Below are 22,354 nucleotides of genomic sequence, written 5' to 3'. Positions count from 1 at the left end.
ATGCCCGTATTGGGACTCCGGAGGCTAGTGAAAGCCTCCCACGGCTTCCATTCTGTTCTCTGTTGCAGAGAACAGAGGCCTAAACTACTGTTAGATCATATGAGATCAGTAGTATGAGATCTTGCACCACTGATCTCGCATGATCTTGCGTTACTTTAGGCCTCCGTTCTCTGCAAATGCACTAAAGGCCTGGATTAGCCAAGAAAGCGAAACATCTCTCGATCTTCACAAGGTGAGATCCATAGGCCTAGTGCCTAGGCCGGGGGTAGGCAACCTTGGCTCTTTTATGATCGTGGACTTCAACTCCCAGAATTCCTGACCCAGCTCCTGTCAATCTAGCAGCTCAAAAGCGTGCAAATGCAAGTAGATAAATAGGTACCACTTTGGTGGGAAGGTAACAGTATTCCATGCATCTTAGCGCATAATCCTGCTGACCACATGACCACAGAAACATCTTCAAATAATGCTGACGTCCACGCCTAAGAAACAGAAATGAGCACCATCCCCTAGAATGTTGTACACTGTTGATGTACAACCTGCATAGTTATCAGTTTGTTTCTGGATCCAATTCAATTTGTTCGTTATTAACTTTATATGGCATGAGTCCAGGGTGTCTGAGGAGTTGTCTCACCATAGTGGGATTGGCCTGCCCCAATCGCTCCAGCAGAAGGGGTCTGCTGTGCATCCCATTTGTTAAGGAATTCTGAGAGACTTTTCTGCTGTGGCCCCAAACATTTGGAATACTCTGTCACCACAGGAGTGATAGGTTCTCCAATTCTTTTGTCCTTCTGGAAGGATATCAAAATTTGGTTTTGCCAGTTGGCTTGGGGCCTCACAGCATTGGCAAGATAAGAAGATCTTATCCTTGTACTGTCTGTCTTTTGGTTCTTTTTTGTATAGTTTTTAAAATTTTAATTGTTTTGTTTATTGATCATGATGGTTAACGATTGTAAGCCACCCAGTGTTGCCTTTTTGGTGAGATGGGCAGCATATAGCAATAACAATAGTATTTAGACTTATACACTGACTACTCCATAGTGCTTTATAGCACTCTCTGGGCATTTACAACATAGAAGCATTATTTGCATATGGCACCCAACAATCTGGGTCTTCCTTTTACCGCCCTCAGAAAGATGGAAGGTTAAGTCAACCTTGAACCCTGTTAGGATTGAACTGCAGGCTGTGGGCAGAGTTGGTCCCAGCTTTCTTCTTGGATTCAGACACAACTAACCCCTTTTCCATTGAAATGTTTTCATTGGGACCTCCTGTCTTCCTAGAAGGGCAAATCTAACAACCTCTGAAAATCAGTGCATAATGAAATAAATACCTGATCCTTAATTATTAAATAATCTTAGCAGTATTTGGCAAGTTGCATGCAAAGTATAGATGTTGAAGTGATAAATGACTCAAGATAAAAACACTAATCTGAGTGACATTCAAATGAATTTTTATTTCTTTTTTATTCTTTTTGTGAGGTTTTTTTGAGATATTTTTTTTCTTGTTATTTAATTGAATTAATCTTACAGTCTTAATAACTGTGGGATTTTTCATGCGGAAATGATTGAATGAGTTGGTCTGTTTTGAATGGATTTTGGCATAGAAAATAATAAAAATAATACAAAAAAAATATGCCAGGCTAAATGTGAAATGAAGCAACATCTTTCTGGATGTGTATTACTTCAGCAGATGAGTTGTCTTTTCATTTTGCGTGTATGCATTTGTCATCCACTTACACACAAGCATCAAAGTGCTTCAAACATTTTTGAAAAGGCTGGGCCAAAATCTGAGCAAAACCTGTTTAATTGTCAGGAGAAGATTAATCAATTTGATTATTGTTTTATGGGAATGTTTTTTCTCTGATTGACAGCTGAAAACTTCTCTTTCGGTGCCCCTATTCTATTCCATTTTTTATTTTTAATCTCATCATTGCTTTAGAATAGATCATGGCAAAATTTACTTTGCTGTTATGGCTATGAGAATATTTTAAATAGGACGTTTCTGTAAATGTGGAAAAAAATACTGCTGGTGGCATTTATGCATCTACTCATTTATATTTATATTGTCTTTTTCTTTGTGTCTTTACGGGCCTATGTTACAGAAGTTTTCATTATTCATTAGCTGTTAATTTGTTCCAGATATTACTCTGATTGTGAAAGATCCCATGGCTTTGTATGCACAGTTCATTGGTTAACATGTCTTGATTTGGAAAAATTAGGAATAATCTAATGCCATGGGTCTAAGAGGGCTTGTATCAGGTACAAACAACCAGGGCCATTTGTGCAGCAACCAGAGCTGCTTGTGAATAGTCTAATAGTCTAACTCAGTAATTTTCTGCAAAGAATCTCCGCAAACCACTTGCCTTCCCCTGGGAATAACCAGACAAGCTTCATGGAGCTTGAAGGAGGTCAAGTTTAGGCCGCTTGCAACTATGTAGTGATACCAAGCTAGGTTCTGTTTTGACTCCTCCTTCCAGTCTAGCTGACAGTTTCCCAATATCTTATCTCATGAAGAATGTAATTTATCTTCTAGAATCCATCTTGATATTGGCATTACTAAAGGAGAATTGGGCTAGGCTTCGGCTTTGAAATATTTTCCAAGGGCTTGGGACAGCAATGGGAAATTGTGTTAATAAAATGAACTTAGGTAGGGATTGCATCTGGAAGCCAAGTAGGTGCAATCTAGCCCAAGAGAATGAGCAGGTGGTCTTCCAGGTGCCAATGTAGTGACAGGTAAATTGTGCAGAGCAGAGGAAGTCCCACCCCATCTGTCTCTGATCATTCTCCCAAAACAATGTTTCATAAATGTACATGGAGAGATTTGCTGTTTGATGGAACTTGACACCTTCTTGTCATCCAATAAATGCATTATTAAATTGATTCCTTTCTATTCCTCTCCCTCCCTTCTCCTTCCCTCTCACTGGCCTTTTCCACTTTCTCTGAATCCTTCAAGACTCTCCTGGGTTTTACTTCAGGCTCTTTGGAAAATTCAGTGAGACGTAAGACCAGCCATGGAAGTGTTTTCAGTTTCCGCCTACGCAGCAGGGAAATGGGTTCAGAGGCAGAGTTTGCTGATGATGATATTAGCACGGTCGGAGACAGTGAAATCCAACATGGCTCACTGCTAATTCCGAGGAACGGGAGACGGCTGAGTGCACAGAGTCAAGGGATTTATAGCTCTCCAATCTACACATACAGTAGCAAAAGGAACAGTTCGGTGGATTGCAATGGAGTGGTGTCGCTGATTGGCGGTGGAGAAAGCTTGGATCCAACCACTCCAACTGATGTGTTGTTGCCACCAGTCACTGCAGATAAATATGGAACAGCTGACACGGTGGGTCTACTTTTATTCTTGCCTTGTCCTTTGGATTTCCTTTGTCAGCTGCCAAGCTCACAAAGCCCACCAACAAACCATATACTGTGACTTACAGAAGCTTGACAGACAGACAGACCAACAAGAGAAGACATGTGGTAAAAATAGAATATTTACAGAGCTTTGGTGGAGATATTTATAACCCATGGCTTGTGGGCTGAGCTAGGCTTGATAGATCATGAGTTTATTGAAGAGATACTTCTGGTAGTTTCTGGGGATCGGGATTAAGAATTCTGTCCATTTTCTCTCCAGATGTTATATGCAGATGTCAGGTCCTGAGGTTGCAATTTAGATCCTTAATCATGATTAAGATTTGGGTTAAGATAATGATTCAGAGGTCAGCAACTGCTAAAAGTGCTTATCCCTTGTCATCCTTAGGAATCAGCAGTCAAAACATAAAAAGGTGTTGCATTCATTCGTTCTCCAGTAAAGGTAGACCTCAACTTACAACAGTTCATTTAGTGATCATTCAGAGTTACAAAAGCATTGGAAAAAAAAAAAAAAGACTGGTTTTGACACTTAAGACAATTGCAGCATCCCCATAGTTATATGGTCAAAATTCAGGCACTTGGCAACTGGCAAATGTGTTTATGACACTTGCACTATCATGAGGTCATGTGATCACCACTGGTAACCTTCCCAGCTGGCTTCTGCCACTCAAAGTCAATTGGGGAAGCCAGATTTGTTTAACAACCACATGATTCACTTAACAACTGCAATGATTGGCTTAAGAACAGTAACAAAATAGGTCACAAAAGGGGGTGAAACAACTGTCTTGCTTAGCAGTAGAAATTTTGGGATCAGTTGTGGTCATAAATTGAGGTCTACCTGTACTTTTTAATAGTCTTTCCTTTATGTTCAGAAGTTGTTGTTGCCTCTGGGTTGGCTGTCTCACCTTTAGTAAATGTTGCTTTGCTTCAACTCTTCTGCAGACTGAAGAAAGACAGTGTAGCCTGGGGGTGAAAGTGTTGGATTGACCCAAGTTTTAGTCTGCCCTCAAGGACAGGGTGATGTGACAGTGTGTCAGCCCAACATACCTTTCTGGGTAACAATAAAGGAGAATATCTGTAGCTCAGGGTTGACATGAGGGATCCTTAGTGTCCTCTGAGCTTCCTTGTTTTCTTGCAGATGTTTCATCAAACTAGTAACATCATCAGTGATAGTAGGGAGTGGGGTTCTGATCAAGGAGAGAATTAAAGAGAAACTTCCTGATAGTGAGGACAATCGACCAGTGGAACAACTTACCCCCAGAAATCATGGGCGCGCCATCACTAGAGATTTTTAAGAAGAGACTGGACCATCACCTGTCTGAGATGGTATAGGTCAGTGATTCTCAACCTGTGGGTCGGGACCCCATTTGGGGTCGAACAACCATTTCACGGGGGTCGCCAAACAACGCAGTCCGCCATTTTTTCCCTTTTTCCTTAGCTGTGCTACTCCCTTTTATTCTATTGGCTTTTGAAAGCCAATAGAATAGACTCTCTTGAATAGAGTCTAATTCTATTGGCTTTCAAAAGCCAATAGGAATTGTCCAGGCTGTCTCTGCCCTGCTGAGCCCGTCAAAAGTCCCATTCTGCAAATGGTGCTGCACCAGTTGAGTAGTCCTTGACTTAACGACCGGTTGAGTAGTCCTCGACTTACGACCGGTTGGGGGTCGCGGCATTAAAAAGGTTGAGAACCACTGGTATAGGTTCTCCTGCTTGATCAGGGGGCTGGACTAGAAGATGTCCAAGGTCCCTTCCAGCTCTATTCTATTCATTCTGGGTTCTTATGGGGAGGGGGAGAAATAGGAGGAAGAAGACTTGAGTTCCTGAACAAAAGGTGGTATATAAATTTAAATCTAAATACATAAGTAATATGTTCAGAACTCCAGGGCTTGATTCCATGTTTCGCTGATCTTGGCTGTCTAAATTGTTCTCTGGCCTTGATTTGTGGATGTTGTTTACATTTCAACTATCCCTGCTTATAATTCAGTGTGGATTTGCTAGTGCAGCAGAATTAAATAGTCCTCAGGGATGAAGGCAGAAATGTTGAATCATAGCGATATTATTATGAAGGGAGAACCCATGAACAGGCACAATAGTAGAGTGAAAAAGGGAATATGAAATTGTGACATTTGCGAACATTACAACTGGCTAACTATCTTCATGTTCTCGTGATTCTATTCTGTTTAATCCTAGGGAAATACTCTCACTTAATGTACAGATGTACATTCTAATACAACACAAACCTATTTTATATATTATTTTATCATGGAATAATCCACAAAAGAGGAAATTACTGATACAGGATTACAGAGAGATAACCTGGAGGGGATGTGTAATTACTTGGAGATTCTGCTGGAACTGTGAAGTGTTCATTCTGTGTTAGGATTTTGTGGAAGTTTTAACTTCATTTGAAGGAAACCATATGCCTTAAGCCAATTGAAAGGCCATCAGCAGCAACGTGAACAGACTGGAGCAGTGTTTCTCAAACTCAGCTGGCTGGGGAATTTTGGAAATCGGTGAGGTTGAGAAACACTGGAGTAGAGGACAGATCATATCTTCATGATGCTTAAAATCCAGTTTTGTCTTTGAAGAAGTGGCCCAATACACTGAGGAATTGACTTGAAAGAAAACATTTTTGAAGGCTGAAGTGGTCTCAATGACTTCTGACATCTGTTGGCCATCACCTACTGACCAGATGTACTCCAGAACATGTGGGATTGTGCAAGCTTTAGGTAGTTACAGCAGTTCATTTAGTGACTGTACAAAGTTACAACAGCACTGAAAAATACAACTTATGACTGTTTATCATACTTACAACTGTTGTAGCATCCCCATGGTTATGTGATCAAAATTCAGATGCTTGGCAATTGGCAATGCATGGATGAAATTTACAGGTTTTGTAGCCCATCACAGTCCACAGATCCTAGGTGGAACACACCAAAATAAAAATTCAGAGGAAAAAAATTGAGCTAATATTTCCTTCTAAGATGTGATTATGAAAACATAGTGGGTAAGAAGATGCTGATATTACAGCACTGCCCAATGTCTTCTACTCAACCTACAAAGGAGTATTCAGCTGATGAGTAATCTTCTATTAATATGTATATTTATTAAAATGTTCACTGGACCACATCAGGAGAACACCAGCAGCTTAATAGCAAATACAGTCACCCTTCAGTTTAACTCCTATATTGCTGTTGTTTCTGCAAGCAAAAACAAGCAAGGTTCTTACCACTCACTTCAATCAGCAGGAGCTGAGAATCCTCAGCATTAGTAAAATGGATATTGGTCTAAATCCTTTGGAAGCTGCTGAGAATATTATCCCCCATTCTTGAATGGTGTGTAAATTTGCACAAAAATAGCTGATGCAAATGGTGCTAATTATGGCTTCTCCTCAATTAAAATTGTCTTCAGAGAGTATGCCTACCCTGGATCCCATATTAGAGATGTAGTGGTTGAAGCATCGCAGTTTGTTATTGTCAGGCGCAAAGAACCAGATTCTCACTTCAGAGTCAATTAGCTACTTTATTGCTTATGCTTATTTCACAGGAATCTTCCAAGAATGGCAGTCTCTACCTGGGCCAGACTAGTTTAGGTTCAGTGGCATTCAACAGGAGTCAGATTTTGTCCTCTGGTCCCTACATAAGAAGTCTAAACTAATTCCCCTCTTGACTCCTCCCCCTGGCTCAGCCAGTCTTTCTCTGATAGTTGTATTCTAATTTTGTACAATATTATACATTTAATATTCCTGCTTTGGGCTAAGCTGTGGGCTAAGCTGTCTTCCCTTGGCTACATCTTGTTGCCCTGTCTCCCAAGTCACTCTCACATATCACTGTTTCATGCCAATAGATGGGCCCTGAGTTCTTCTCCAAACACCACTATTGGAACTGACCACAGAGAAAGGAAGACCCCCGTCATTCCTTCTGAATCCTCAGGCCTGGTTAATTTTGTTTGTTTGTATCCTGCCTTTATTATTTTTTACAAATAACTCAAGGCTGTGAATACACACTTTCCTCCTCTGTTTTTCCCACAACAAACAATCCTGTGAGATAGATTGGGCTAGAGCAGGGGTAGGCAACCTTGGCTCTTTCATGACTCATCCACAAGTCATGAAAGAGCCAAGGTTGTCTACCCCTGGGCTAGAGAGAGTGACTGGCCCAAAGTCACCCAATCAGCTTTCATGATAAAATGGGACTAGAACTCATGATCTCCTGGTGATTCACCCAAAGTCTTCCAGCAGGCTTTCATACCTAAGGTGGGACTTGAACTGGTGATTAGCCAAAAGTCACCCAGTCAGCTTTCATGCCTAAGGAAGGATTTGAACTCAGTTTTCCCTAGTGATTGGTCCAAGGTCACCCAGTAAGTGTTCATGCTAAGGCAGGACTAGAACTCAAGGTCTCCTAGTGATCGGCCAAAAATTATCCAACTGGCTTTCATGCCAAAGAGAAGTGAACTCACAATCTCTCATTTTCTAAACTGGTGCCTTAAATTAATAGTTATTGAAAGCCACTGAGAGAATCAAAAGAGCCAGGATACTATCCGGGCTCTGCCAGAGGTTATCCACAAATTTTGGTGTGTTGTTGGAATTGCAACAAGTGAACTGCTTAGGCTATTTTGGCAAAGGTAGTAGCCCTCTGTATGATCTTCCTCAAGCTATGTGTCTAAAAAGAGGTACAACCCCCCCACCCCTCATTCCCGCTCGAAGTATTTTGGTGCAAATTGCATATGGATCAATTGTTCTATAAATGTGTGAGCAGAAAATATATCAAATGGAATTTATCTTAACATGGCAATTTTTAGTGCCGACTCCAGTAAAAGTGTAAACAATAAAGCCAATAGCTTTATTGTTTACACTTGTGCTTAATACTTTATGAAACTAAAATATTAATAAAAATTAAAAGTGGAATAGAATAGAATAGAATAGAATAGAATAGAATAGAATAGAATAGAATAGAATAGAATAGAATAGAGCTGGAAGGGACCTTGGAGGTCTTCTAGTCCAACCACCTGCTTATGCAGGAAACCCTATACCAGTGGTTATCAACCTGTGGGTCGGGACTCCATTTGGGGTCGAACAACCATTTCACGGGGGTCGCCAAACAATGCAGTCCACCATTTTTTTCCCCTTTTCCTTAGCTGTGCTACTCCCTTTTATTTTATTGGTTTTTGAAAGCCAATAGAATAGACTCTCTTGAATAGACTCTCTCTCTTTTGAAAGCAATAGGAATTGTCCAGGCTGTCTCTGCCCTGCTGAGCCCGCCCAAAGTCCCATTCTGCAAACAGTGCTGCACCAGTTGAGTAGTCCTCAACTTACGACCGGTTGTGTAGTCCTCGATTTACGACTGGTTGGGGGTCGCGGCATTAAAAAGGTTGAGAACCACTGCCCTATACCATTTCAGACAAATGGTTGTCCAATCTCTTCTTAATGTTGGGGCATTCACTACTTCTGGAGGCAGATTGTTCCACTGGTTAATTGTTCTAATTGTTAGGAAGTTTCTCCTTAGTTCCAGGTTGCTTCTTGCCTTGATTAGTTTCCATCCGTTGCTTCTTGTCCTGCCTTCAGGCGCTTTGGAGAATAGCTTGACTACTCCCTCTTCTTTGTGGCAACCCCTGAGATATTGGAAGACTGCTCTCATGTCACCCCCTACTCCATCTTTTCATTAAACGTATATATTTTAATAAAAATATGTTAATATAATAATAAAAATAACAATGACAATCACCATAGCTTGTACTACCAATACTTATGAAAATTGTAATCTAATCATAGGAAGATAAACATTAGCTGAATTCAAGGTCATTTCTTTTTTCTAAGTTAATATTGAGTAGTATTTTAATTCTTTTCTTCTTTTTTTGAAAAAGGTAAATAATTTTTTTTTAAACAATCTGCCTCAAATTGTTGTTCGCAACTTTCCCTAGACAAAAGGTTCCGAATTAAACATTTCCCACAATACATAGTTTTTAATATAAATCTATGGCAAGCCTTCTTAAAACCATATTTACTAAGCGCAGGTGCTTTTTAACATGAAGTTTTCTGATGTAAGCTCTTTTTTCTGCCTTTGCATAAAGATTATACATATAAATTCATCGCACATTGCCTTTATATAAATTATGGGGAAATTTTTCAACAACAGCTGCCTTATCATCTCCCCAGTTCTATTCTATGTGATGTTAACAATATCTTTTAAAAATTCTCAGTATTTCATTGACAATCACCTTTGAAAACCTCTTTGATTTTATGAGTTCATTACAATTTTATAAATCTCATTACTTGCATACATTTCAAAATGTAATGTTCCCTCTTAAACTCTGTTGTTTGTGAGCGTGAGAAAGAACAAAAACACTTTTGCTAGTTTATTCTGGTTGTTCCAGTTTCCTTAGCATAGATTGGTCAGTAGTGATAAAAATGGGAAATTGGCAGTTGCCGTTTTGATTTCTGATCATATTGGGGAAAAAATAAAGTGGTAACTGGTTATTTTTGCAGCTGCCAGGGAAAAGTAATAATAATAATGACAAAGTTGGAAGGGACCTTGGAGGTCATCTAGTCCAACCCCCTGCTCAGGCAGGAAACCCTATACCATTTCGGACAAATGGCTGTCCAGTCTCTTCTTAAAAACTTCCAGTGTTGGAGCATTCACCGCTTCTGGAGGCAGGTTGTTCCACTGGTTAATTGTTCTAACTGTCAGGAAGTTTCTCCTGACACTTAGAACAATTACATCCTTACATCCACGAACAAATAATGATAGATACTAAAAAGAATATCCATTTATTACCAATGGTGATTGTTTCGGAACAAATGGGGGGGACACCAAATTGAAGATTTTTTTTTATTGGCAAGTTGATTTATTGTGGGGGGGGGGTTTCCTGACAAGGTTAGGATTTTGTCTCCCTTCTCCACCTGCAGTGAATAGAAGAAATTAAAAACATGCTATAAATTAGTGCACGGATCCCCAGCTCCAGGCCACAGACTGGGATTGGGCCGTGGCCTCTTAGGAACCGATCCATTTCATCTGCACATATGTGGGATCTAAGTAGTGCACGGGACCATTCCCCTCACCCACCGCCCCCGTCATCGATCTGTGGAAAAATTGCTTTCCCCAAAACCAGTCCGTGGTACAAAAAAGATTGGTGGAGGGCGCTGAATTAGAAGAAAACATTACTACGCTATGGATGCTTAATTAACTTCTGACTTTCATTAAGGAGAGCTGATTTTGTTTAATGGTTAAGGCATTAAGGAGGCTGTGAAATTCTAGTCTTGCCTTAGGTATGAAAGCTGGCTGGGGAACTTTGGGCCAATCACTAGGCCACAGTAAGTTCTAGTCCCGCCTTAGGCATGAAAAAGGGCAACCAGGTGATTTTGAGTTAGTTACTCTGTTGCAGCCCAACCAGCAGGGTTGTTGTTGTGGGGAAGACAGGAGGAAGAAGTATTAGGTATGTTTCCCCGTGATGAGTTATTTGTAAAAACAAAAGCAGGGTGCAAACAAACAAACAAACATAAATAAAATAATTAAATAAAGAAATAAATAAAAAAATAAAATAAAAATAAAATAAAAATAAAATAAAATAAGTTATCACCCCATCTCGGATCTAATGAGAACTGAGCCATATTTCCTGAAAGATCTTTTGAATTTAGAAACATGTGTTTGTCATAATAAAGAGCATTCTATACTTGACCCTTTGGAATTTGTTAAAATGGGCAGTTCTCCGATCATTTTAATTCAATGTGAAATATGAGCCAAGGGAAAAATTTCTATATAAATTTGGAGCTGTGCGTTCTTTTTTACTCTGTCTGTTGGTACACAACTTTTTCTCCACATAATTTATGCCTGAGTGGCATTGTGCCAGCAGCCTTTTCATCAGAGGAAATGTCTTCCAAAGTAGATTTGTGTTAAACAGTTCAGCCATCTTAGACATATCAGGCATATCTCCTATTCTGCAAAACACAGCACTTGCCTGCCATAGTTCCACTCCTACAATTACTACACCTGCTAGCATCTATGTGTCATTTAGAAACATTAGCAGAAGCGGAGTTTGGAAAAACAAAGATCTCCTACCTGCCAAAATGACAGATGAATATATTCAAAAGGCACCACAGGGAGCTCTTAACCACCACAAAAGAACACAAACTGAGTTAACTCTAGCAAGCTTGGACTCTTTCCTAATGATTTCAGGGGGTGGGTGGTGGGTGGGAGGGAGGGTAACCTAGATTTGTCCATTAGCCAACATAACTATACATAGGTAGTCCTCGACTTACAACCAAATTGAGCCAAAAAATTCTGTTGCTGAACAAGACAGCTCAGCATTTTATGACGGGGTTTTTTTTGGGGGGTCACAATTGTGAAGTGAATCACTGAAATCGTTAAGTCAGTAACACTGTTGTTAAGTGAATCTGGCTACAATCCTCCAGATGTTGTCAGGCTCCAAGATCCGGAGCATGGTTAATAACAAGAGATTCTGGAGGACACAATCCACAACATCTGAAGGGCCACAAATCCCTGTTCCCTACAGCTTAGACACAAGCAAGATCCTTGAAACACATTATTTGATTGCTTAATTGAAACCTTCATGTGGTTCTTGTTTATGGAGTATTTCTTGAGTTGGGTTAGGTTACCTTCTGTAAATGGATAGTCTGGCTTTTGGATAGGACATTGATTTTTCCTTCTTTGTGTATTGGGCAGGATGTGGTAAGAAGATGAGATAGAATAGTGAATGAAGGTTACCAGTCTCAGGAACTTCCTGAGCTACAATCTATGCTTCTGATGTCCTCCAGGCTGAAGTTCTGGCTATTATTTCTATGCTGCTGCTGAATGATATATCCCAACAACCAGGGGGAAAATTAGTATCTGTTTATCAATTATAGATCGCTGCCCACTTTCCCTTCAAAATAGTAATAGTAATAATAATAATAATAATAATAATAATAATAATAATAATAACAACAACAACAGTCATAGGCTCCTTGGGTGCAATCCCAAAACCACTGGAGCACCACTTGAACACCATTGGCATTGACAAATTCGCTATTAGTCAATTGCAAAAGGCGGCCTTATTAGGAACTGCTTCCATCCTGCGACGATATCTGTAATACCATCAAACATCCACATCTGCCTATCCCAGGTCCTGGGTAAGGACTCGATAGGTAGACAAAATGCCAAATCCAGTCTGAATATCTGTCTGACTGTGTGATGATCCATAATAATAATAATAAAATTGGAAGGGACCTTGGAGGTCATCTAGTCCAACCCCCTGCTCAGGCAGGAAACCCTATACCATTTTGGACAAGTGGCTGTCCAGTCTCTTCTTAAAAACTTCCAGTGTTGGAGCATTCACTGCTTCTGGAGGCAGGTTGTTCCACTGGTTAATTGTTCTAACTGTCAGGAAGTTTCTCCTTAGTTCCAACTTGCTTCTCTCCTTGATTAGTTTCCATCCGTTGCTTCTTGTCCTCTCTTCAGGCGTTTTGGAAAATAATAACTATCATAACTAGCTAATAATCTTTTGGCTTTGAGGAAACTGTTCATACCAGGGACTTCACTTCTTTGGAAATATGGTAGATGTGGGAATAAAGGCAAACCTTTATTCCCACATCTGGGAAAAAAATAAAATCTTATTCAAGCACATCAGATATGCTTTGGGTAGCTTACATGAACTATTCATGGGATGTATTTCTTGACCTAGACCTCCATTTCTGAAGAGCTGAACAAGAGGCAGCTTCTATCACCCCAACGCCTTTCTATGGAGCATTCTGAAGAACACTTTCATAGGAAACGTGCTGTGAGTGCTGTCAGCATCATCACCAGCGCTTTGGAAGGTAAGACTTCCCTGTGATACTCAACCTAGAACAGACATCTCCAAATATGACAACTTTAAGACTTGTGGACTACAACTCCCAGAATTCCCCAGCTACTGTGGCAGACCGAGGAATTCTGGGAGTTTAAGGTTCCAAGACTTTAAAGTTGCCAGATTTGGAGAAATATCATGATACAGGCAGTCCTTGACTTATGATTGTTTGTTTAATGACCATTAAAAAATTACAGTAGCCTTGAAAAAAGTAATTTATGATTTGTACTCACATTTGCAATCATTGCACCGCCCTCCAAGGTCATCACATAATTGTAATATAAGTACTTGGCAGCTGGCTCGCATATGTGACGGTTGCAGCATTCTGGGGTCACATGGTCACGATTTGTAACTTTTCTTGCTGATTTCTGGCAAAGGACACCCAATAGGGAGAAGCTGGTTCACTTAATGACCATGTAATTCATTTAACCTCCACAATTATTCTCTTAATGATTGCCATACAAATGGATATAAAATCGATGTAGGGTCACAATGACTTATAATGGAAATTCTGGTTTCCCTTGTAATTGTAAATCGAGGACTACCTGTATAGAATAGAATATTAGGTCATGCACCACTTTGCTGATTGTTTGCTGAATGGCGGCGTATTCTGTATCAGCCTTCCTCTAATCCAGGGGTAAGCAACCTTGGCTCTTTTATGACTGGTGGACTTCAACTCCCAGAATTCCTGAGCCACCATGGCTCAGCTTGGAAACCTCTCCCTTTCCCCTCAGCATGGCTGGCTCAGGAATTCTGGGAGTTGAAGTCCACGAGTCATAAAAGAGCCAAGGTCTACCCTGGCCTAGGCCTAGGCCGCTTTATGACTGGTGGACTTCAACTCCCAGAATTCCTGAGCCACCATGGCTCAGCTTGGAAACCTCTCCCTTTCCCCTCAGCATGGCTGGCTCAGGAATTCTGGGAGTTGAAGTCCACAAGTCATAAAAGAGCCAAGGTGGCCTACCCCTGGTCTAGATCTAGGCCGCTTTATGACTGGTGGACTTCAACTCCCAGAATTCCTGAGCCAGCATGGCTCAGCTTGGAAACCTCTCCCTTTCCCCTCAGCATGGCTGGCTCAGGAATTCTGGGAGTTGAAGTCCACGAGTCATAAAAGAGCCAAGGTGGCCTACCCCTGGTCTAGGCCTAGGCCGCTTTATGACTCGTGGACTTCAACTCCCAGAATTCCTAAGCCAGCATAGCTCAGCTTGAAAACTCTCCCTTTCTCCTCAGCATGGCTGGCTCAGGAATTCTGGGAGTTGAAGTCCATGAGTCATAAAAGAGCCAAGGTTGCATTGGGACTACAACACCCAGAATTCTGAGGCAGCATTTCTTAAGCTCTGGGGGTTGCATCACAGCGCATCAGATGGACGTGGGGCATGTGTCCTAATAAAAGCTACTCTAAGAGATCTTTATTTAAGCTTTGGGAAAGAAATTCTGCTAATCTCCTCTTAATAGGATTTTGCATTGTTTCATTCAGAAGCAATGTTTGGTGAACTCCTAACAGCTCAGAATTACACAGAGCCGTTGTATAAATATCGACTTAGAAGTAAGTAAGTTACATAATATACGGTCTGAATGTAATCACTTATTATAGTGTGGAAATTGCCTTACCAAGGGCATAGATATCATTGTTGTAGCCTACTGCAGGTTATTTTGGGGATAACACACAATCGTTAGATAGCTTTGCCCTTCCGAATGTATCTAATCAACAGCTGGGAAAGAGTCCAGGTAGTGCTCAACTGAAAACCATAACTGATCCCCAAACCTCTGTTGCTAAGCAAGACAGTTTTTAAGTGAGTTTTGTCCCAGTTTACGACCTTTCTTGCCACAGTTGTTAAGTGAATCATTGCAATTGTTAAGTTAGTAATGTGGTTGTTAAATGAGGATGGCTTCCCCATTGACTTTGCTTGTTGGAAGTTTGCAAAAGGCAGATCACGTGACCTTGAGCCACTGCAACTGTCATAATTATATGCCAGTTCCAAAATGTTCAAAATTCCAAAGTTTTGATCAAGGACCACCTGCACATACTTCACTGCATATTGGAACTTCCTTTCCAGCCACCATTTCCCTGGGGTAATTTTGTATCCAGTCTACTCAGATGTAAAATTGGTAGAAATAAGGGCAAAAAAGAGGGAGGCATTTAGGATTGGTTCACTGCCAAAGGCAGGGGTTGGCCACCTTGGCTCTTTTATGACTTGTAGACTCCCAGAATGCCTGAGCCAGCCATGTTGAGGGGAAAGGGAGAGTTTCCAAGCTGAGCCATGCTGGCTCAGGAATTCTGGGAGTTGAAGTCCACGTGTCATAAAAGAGCCAAGGTGGCCTACCCCTGGCCAAGGCTATGGAAATTATAGCCCTGCAGATGATGCCAAATTACTGCTCTTAGAAGTCCTGTCCAATGGAACCAGTGGCAGACAACATTAGATGTTGTATTTTAGCAATGTCTGAAGGTGTACAGATCTTTATTCTTTTTTTCTAAACCAAGACAGGACCTTCAGAATATTGTGGCTTCAATTATCACATTCGGAAAAACGCATCTTGACTCTTTTAAAATTTTATTGCTTCTTTAAATGAAAGAAACACATCCAATTCTTTTTTTCAAATGCAAGATAATTAAGTAAAAGGGCAAACAGAACTTTGGCATATAAATATATGAACATGTAAGTCATCTTGAGAAATTAAAAATGTAATATTTCTATTCAAAAAGACAAAGGTACAGCTAATCCTTAGGTTATAACAATTGGGACCAGGATTGTTGTCACTAAGTGATGAGTCACGTAACTGCCTGGTTTAGTTTAGTTCTTGTTGCCATCATAACTCCCAGCTGCATAAGAAGCAAATTGTAGAAGAGCAGGCAGAACTGGGGAGGGGAGTTAAGCGAGTAATCTGTCTACGGTTGTAATGTTACCAAAAATGTTACCACAACCCCTCTTGAATTGTGTTGATCCTTACCTGGTGCCAATTTAGTACTGAACTTTAATTGACTTGATTCTTGTGTATAAGCTTGAGCAACAGATCTTCTGAACTGCAAGCTAACCTATGGTCCTGATGTTTTGCACCCAACACAAATGGCAGGAATCCCAAATAAGTAGCGTAGGACTTCCAGGGGGGGTGCTAGAAAGACTAGCCCAGTGTACGTGTGTCAATGGAGGCTGGGGAGTATTGGGGGGGTATTGCTGGTGGGAGTTATTTACTAGAGCAAATTGTGAGTTTTCCTGGTGGCTTCCCCATTGACTTTGCTTTGGGGAAGCTGGCAAGAATGTTGCAAATAACAATCATGTGACTGCAGTTGCTGAAATTATAGGGATCAGTTGTATGCCCTTTTTTTTAGCACTACCTTAATCTCTAATGGTTGCTAAACAAATGGATGTAAACCTAAGACCATCTGCAATATTTTAAGAAAAAAAATGTTTGCTCACACAGATAAGAAATATCAGCATTCATTTCCCCCTAGGGTTTGGGTTGGCAACCTTGGCTCTTTTATGACTCGTGGACTTCAACTCCCAGAATTCCTGAGCCTGCATGGCTCAGCTTGGAAACCTCTCCCTTTCCCCTCAGCATGGCTGGCTCAGGAATTCTGGGAGTTGAAGTCCACGAGTCATAAAAGAGCCAAGGTGGCCTACCCCTGCCCTAGGGCAACAGTTACTGTATTATCGGATACCAAAATACCAATTGGATACTAAAAGCATCTGATCCTGAATAGGTTGAAATATATGAATGTAAAGGAATAAATAAAATCTGCTGAACATGCAGTAAATGTATTTATTTCCTTTCCTGCGTCCAACTACTGCTACTTACTCCACCACATGCTCTGTTCCTTCTTACACAGAGCTTGAGGAATCTCAACAGAAATGTCCTCCTTGCTGGAATCACTTTGCAGTAAAATTTCTCATATGGGATTGCTGCCCAATGTGGCTCTTGATCAAGGAGAAAGTCAAGTTCATCATTATGGATCCTTTCAGCGACCTCACAATCACCCTTTGCATTGTGATGAACACACTCTTCATGGCCATGGATCACTACAAGATGACCAAAGAATTTGAGGAAGTGCTGAACGTTGGGAATCTGGTATGTAGGTCATGTTTCACGTGTCTTGCTTCCTTCCTCCACGACTCCCAGAATTATTTTTAATCATGCTCTGGGAATTACTATCTCAGCACATCTGGTTAGGAATAATTCATTCCAACAGGAAGATAAATGAAATGACATGATGGCTCAAGAGCCTATGTAACCCAGTTGCCTATATTTAACAATGGTCAGCCTTGGGTATGTCTTATTATTGTCATCTCTGTTCATAGGGGATAGATTTACTTATTTTTATTTATTGTTAAATGTATATGGCTGCTCACCTCACTCAGAATAACAGAGTTGGAAGGGACCTTGGAGGTCTTCTAGTCCAACCCTCTGCTCAATCAGGAGATCCTTTATCATTCTGGGCAAATGGCTGTCCAATCACCTTAAAAATCTCCAGAGATGAAGCACCCACAACTTCTGAAGGCAAGCCATTCCACTGATTTTTTGTTCCCCCTGTCAAGAAGTTTCTTTTTAGTTCTAGGCTGCTTGTCTCTTTGGTTAGTTTCCATCCGTTACTTCTTGTCCTGCCTTCAGTGCTTTGGAGAATAGGTTGAACCCCTCTTCTTTGTGGCAGCCCCTCATATATTGAAACACTGCTATCATGTCACCCTTAGGTCTTCTCTTTATTAGACTAGACCGGGGTAGGCAACCTTGGCTCTTTTATGACTCGTGGACTTCAACTCCCAGAATTCCTGAGCCAGCCATGCTGAGGGGAAAGGGAGAGTTTCCAGGCTGAGCCATGCTGGCTCAGGAATTCTGGGAGTTGAAGTCCATAAGTCATAAAAGAGCCAAGGTTGCCTATCCCTGGTCTAGATATACCCAGTTCCTTCAACTGTTCTTCATATGTTTTAGCCTCTAGTCCTCCTATGACTCTGGGCAGGTAACAAGGTTAAAAATAAAATACAAAATACAAAATATTTTTTTTAAATGCCACAAAAGTCATTAAAAAGAATAAAAGTGTTTAAAACCATTAAGACCATGCTATTGTTTTTATGCTAGTAGTATTACTATTGGCAAGATGCAATTAGTTTTAGGAAGAAGAAAAGGGGGGAAAATGAGGCAAATTTCTGCACTTCACATAATGTTAGTACATCATCATCCTGACCCATGTAGCTCCTAAAAAGGAAAATAAACAAAGGGATATTGCTTGCCACAAAGAGATGGCACTTTAGCTATATAAGCTAATAATAATTGATTGCTTTACTTCCTATTACACATTCTTCCTGTTTTCCCTTCCTTTACAGATGATGAATATTAGGTCAAAATTGTGACCTAATTTAAGGGTTAAAAAAGTGTGCCCTGTGGGTTGCAAATGCTTATCATCCCTTGAGACCTCACGTAATGAGATGGGGTCAAAACTATGGAATACTTTTTGCAGTTTGATTAAATTACAGGTTTTTCATCACTTATATAACTTTTAAGGGCATTAACTATAAATAATAGTTGTGAGTTTGGGTTCCTTGATGCTCTCTGAGTTTGATTGTTTGATTATTGGAGACGTTTCATTACTCAACTAGATAACATCAGTGCCACCGGTAGTTGGATAATTGTTGGATAATGAAACATCTGCAAGAAAATAGCCAAGCTCAGAGAGCACCAAGGACCCCATAGTTCAACCCTGAATTACAAATATTGTCTTTCATTGATAGTTGTATTTCCAAAATTGCTGAGATGTTACCAAATGCAGAAATGTATGTGGTTTATGTGAAACAGGATCACTCTTTTTACATAACCCCTAGTAGACATCAGTGGTTATATATAGAACATAGAATCATAGGGATGGAAGGGACCTTGAAGAATTTCTAGTCCAACTCCCCTCTCAAGGCAAGAGACCTTATACTAGGGGTGTCAAACTGCTGGCCCGTGGGCCGGTTTCATCATACTGGAGCTGTGCCCACCCCATTGCTGGCAATGGCAAAAAAACTCCGATACATTGCGCGACGTCACGTGACGTTGTGAGTTTGACATGTCTGCCTTATACCATCTCCATCAAATGTTTTCCACTCTATTTTTTAAGACCTCCGGCCATGGAGCACTCACGATTCCAGGAAGAAAGGAAATTTCTCCTTATGGTTCTCTCTTGAACAAGCTTTCACCCATTGCTTCTTGTCCTGCCCTCAACTGCTTTGGAGAATAAGTCAATCCCTCAAGTACTAGAAGACAGATATCATGGTCCCTTTAATCCAGTGGTTCTCAACCTTTTTAATGCCACGACCCCCAACCGGTCGTAAGTCGAGGACTACTCAACTGGTGCACCACCGTTTGCAGAGTGGGACTTTTGGCGAGGTCAGCAGGGCAGAGACAGCCTGGACAATTCCTATTGGCTTTTGAAAGCCAATAGAATTAGACTCTATTCAAGAGAGTCTATTCTATTGGCTTTCAAAAGCCAATAGAATAAAAGGGAGTAGCACAGCTAAGGAAAAGGGGAAAAAAACGGCGGACTGCGTTGTTTGGTGACCCCCGTGAAATGGTCGTTCGACCCCAAATGGGGTCCCAACCCACAGGTTGAGAACCACTGCTTTAATCCTTCTCTACATTAGGTAAAATGTTCCTATTTCTCTCTCAACTGGCCATCATACAATTTAGCTTCCAGACCCCTGATCATCTTTGTTGCTCCTCTCTACACACTTTCTAGGGCAGGGGTGTCAAACTGCCGACACGCGGAGCGGACGTGTCATCCAGAAGCCGCGCCCACCCCATTGCCAGTAATGGCAAAACTGTCCCGATATGTTGCGCGACATCATGTGACATCACGAGTTTGACATGTCTACTCTAGGGTCTCAGCATCTTTTTTCTATTGTCGTGACTGGAATTGGACCCAATATTATAAGTATAGTATAAGCATAAGGGATTTGTGTGCATGTAATGATAAATTAATAAGATATTAAGATTGCAGGGTAGATATTTGGATTGGAATTAAAGGACAATGGAATACATGCTCAAGGACAGAGCGGTGGGAGCAATGAGTGCCTCCACTTGTTTATTGGACCCGTGTCCTTCCTGGTTGGTCTCGGCTGCCAAGGAGGTGACACGAAGCTGGCTCCAGGTGTTGATCAACGCTTCATTGAGGGAGGGGTCTTTTCCACAATCCCTGAAGGAGGTGGTTGTGAGGCCCCTGCTCAAGAAGCCTACCCTGGACCCAGCTGATTTAAATAACTTCCGTCCAGTCTCCAATCTCCCCTTTGTGGGGAAGGTTGTAGAGAGAGTGGTGGCGCTCCAGCTCCGACGGTCTCTGGATGAAGCGGATTATCTAGACCCTTTTCAATCTGGCTTCAGCACAGAAACCGCTTTGGTCGCGCTAATGGATGATCTCTGGCGGGCCTGAGACAGAGGTTATTCCTCTGTCTTGGTGCTACTTGACCTCTTAGCGGCTTTCGATACCATCGATCATGGTATCCTTTTGCGATGACTCGAAGGGGTGGGAGTGGGAGGCACCTTTTTACAGTGGTTCTCCTCCTACCTCTCTGGCCAGTTGCAATCGGTATTGGTGGGAGGGCAGAGGTCAACCCCGAGGCCCCTTGAATGCGGCGTGCCACAGGGGTCGGTCTCTCTCCCCTCCTATTTAACATTTATATGAAGCTGCTGGGTGAGATCATCAGACAGCACGGGGTGAGGTTTCATCAGTATGCTGATGATACCCAGTTATATATCTCCTCCCCGAGCTCTCTCAGTGAAGCGGCCGATGTGATGGGCTGTTGCCTCGAAGCCGTGAGGGTCTGGATGGGGGTTAACAGACTCAGGCTCAATCGTGACAAGACCGAGTGGCTTTGGATATTGCCTCCCAAGGATCATGTCGACTGTCCAGTGTTGACTCTTGCGGGGGAAAATATACCCCCTTTGGAGCGGGTTCGCAACTTGGGTGTCCTCCTTGATCCACAGCTGAATTTGGAACATCAATTGACGGCTGTGGCTGGGAGGACCTTTGCACAAGTTCGCCTGTTGCACCAGTTGCGACCCTACCTGGACCGGGAGGCTCTCCTTACAGTCACTCACGCCCTTGTCACCTCACGTTTGGACTACTGCAACGCGCTCTACATGGGGCTACCCTTGAAAAGTATTCGGAGACTATAGTTGGTCCAGAATGCAGCCGCGCGAGTGATAGTGGGTGCTCCTCGATACACCCACGTTACACCTATCCTCTGTGAGCTGCACTGGTTGCCTATTGGTCTCTGGGTCCAATTCAAGGTGTTGGTCATTACCTTTAAAGCCCTATATGGCTCAGGGCCAGGCTATTTGCGGGACCGCCTACTACCTCATAGTTCCCTACGTCCAGTTAAATCCCACAGGCTGGGCCTCCTTCAGGCCCCGTCGGACAAGCAATGCCATTTGGCGGGGCTGCGGAGGAGGGCCTTCTCTGTGATGGTGCCCACGCTTTGGAATCAGCTCCCCCCGGAGATTAGGACCGCTCCCACCCTGTTGGTCTTCCGTAAGCTACTTAAGACCTGGCTTTTCCGGCAGGCCTAGGGTTTATAAAACCTTACCTCTGGTTGATTGTTTTTGTATTGTTGTTTTGTTATGTTTTATGTGTTTTTTATTGTTAGCCGCCCAGAGTCTTTCGGGAGTGGGGCGGCTTATAAATTTTAAAAATAAAATAAAATAAAATAAGGAAGGTTTCAGTGGTCCAAAAATAAAATGATTGAGCGATTGTGGTGGAAAAATAAGGGATAGCTTAAATTATTTCTGAGCCAAATATGTGGCAGTCTATAGATTTTTAAAAAAATCCTGTGGTATATAGGATGGCCAGTGCTGCCTTCCCCAAATACAACATAAACTGTATCCTCATTAATCTGGGAAACCACCCAAACAAGGCAAGCCTGCTTACGCTGAATATCCTGTTTCTTTTTGCAGATCTTCACTGGTATTTTTACGGCTGAGATGGTGTTTAAGGTTATAGCATTGGATCCATATTATTATTTTCAGCAAGGCTGGAATATTTTTGACAGTATAATTGTCACGCTAAGTTTGATGGAACTAAGCCTTTCCAGCATGGGAAATGTGTCTGTGTTACGCTCCTTCAGACTGGTAAAATATTTTACCTTTCTCTTTTTCTCTAAGACATAAAATGCAAAGCCTTTGCAATACTTTTAGCAGGA

General features: G+C 41.6%; 1 protein-coding gene across 7 annotated transcripts in view; it reads left to right on the top strand.

Moving 5' to 3' along the window:
• The window catches only part of LOC120299446 (sodium channel protein type 5 subunit alpha-like), a 289,877-nt gene that overhangs the window by 217,479 nt on the left and 50,044 nt on the right, over positions 1–22,354 (top strand). For 5 of the 7 annotated variants that reach the window (XM_039324297.1, XM_039324295.1, XM_039324293.1 and 2 more), the window contains 4 exons: positions 2,950–3,330; positions 13,032–13,164; positions 17,017–17,255; positions 22,110–22,283. In XM_039324297.1, coding sequence (XP_039180231.1) covers positions 2,950–3,330; positions 13,032–13,164; positions 17,017–17,255; positions 22,110–22,283 — 927 coding nt within the window. The remainder of the gene's footprint in view (positions 1–2,949; positions 3,331–13,031; positions 13,165–17,016; positions 17,256–22,109; positions 22,284–22,354) is intronic. The other 2 variants (XM_039324300.1, XM_039324298.1) reach the window with 2 other exon arrangements.

The sequence above is a fragment of the Crotalus tigris genome, unplaced genomic scaffold (genome assembly GCF_016545835.1).
Source record: "Crotalus tigris isolate CLP2741 ecotype Arizona unplaced genomic scaffold, ASM1654583v1 scf7180000024297.1652928, whole genome shotgun sequence".
Classification (NCBI taxonomy): domain Eukaryota; kingdom Metazoa; phylum Chordata; class Lepidosauria; order Squamata; family Viperidae; genus Crotalus; species Crotalus tigris.
This window is presented reverse-complemented; position numbering and strand designations above follow the sequence as displayed.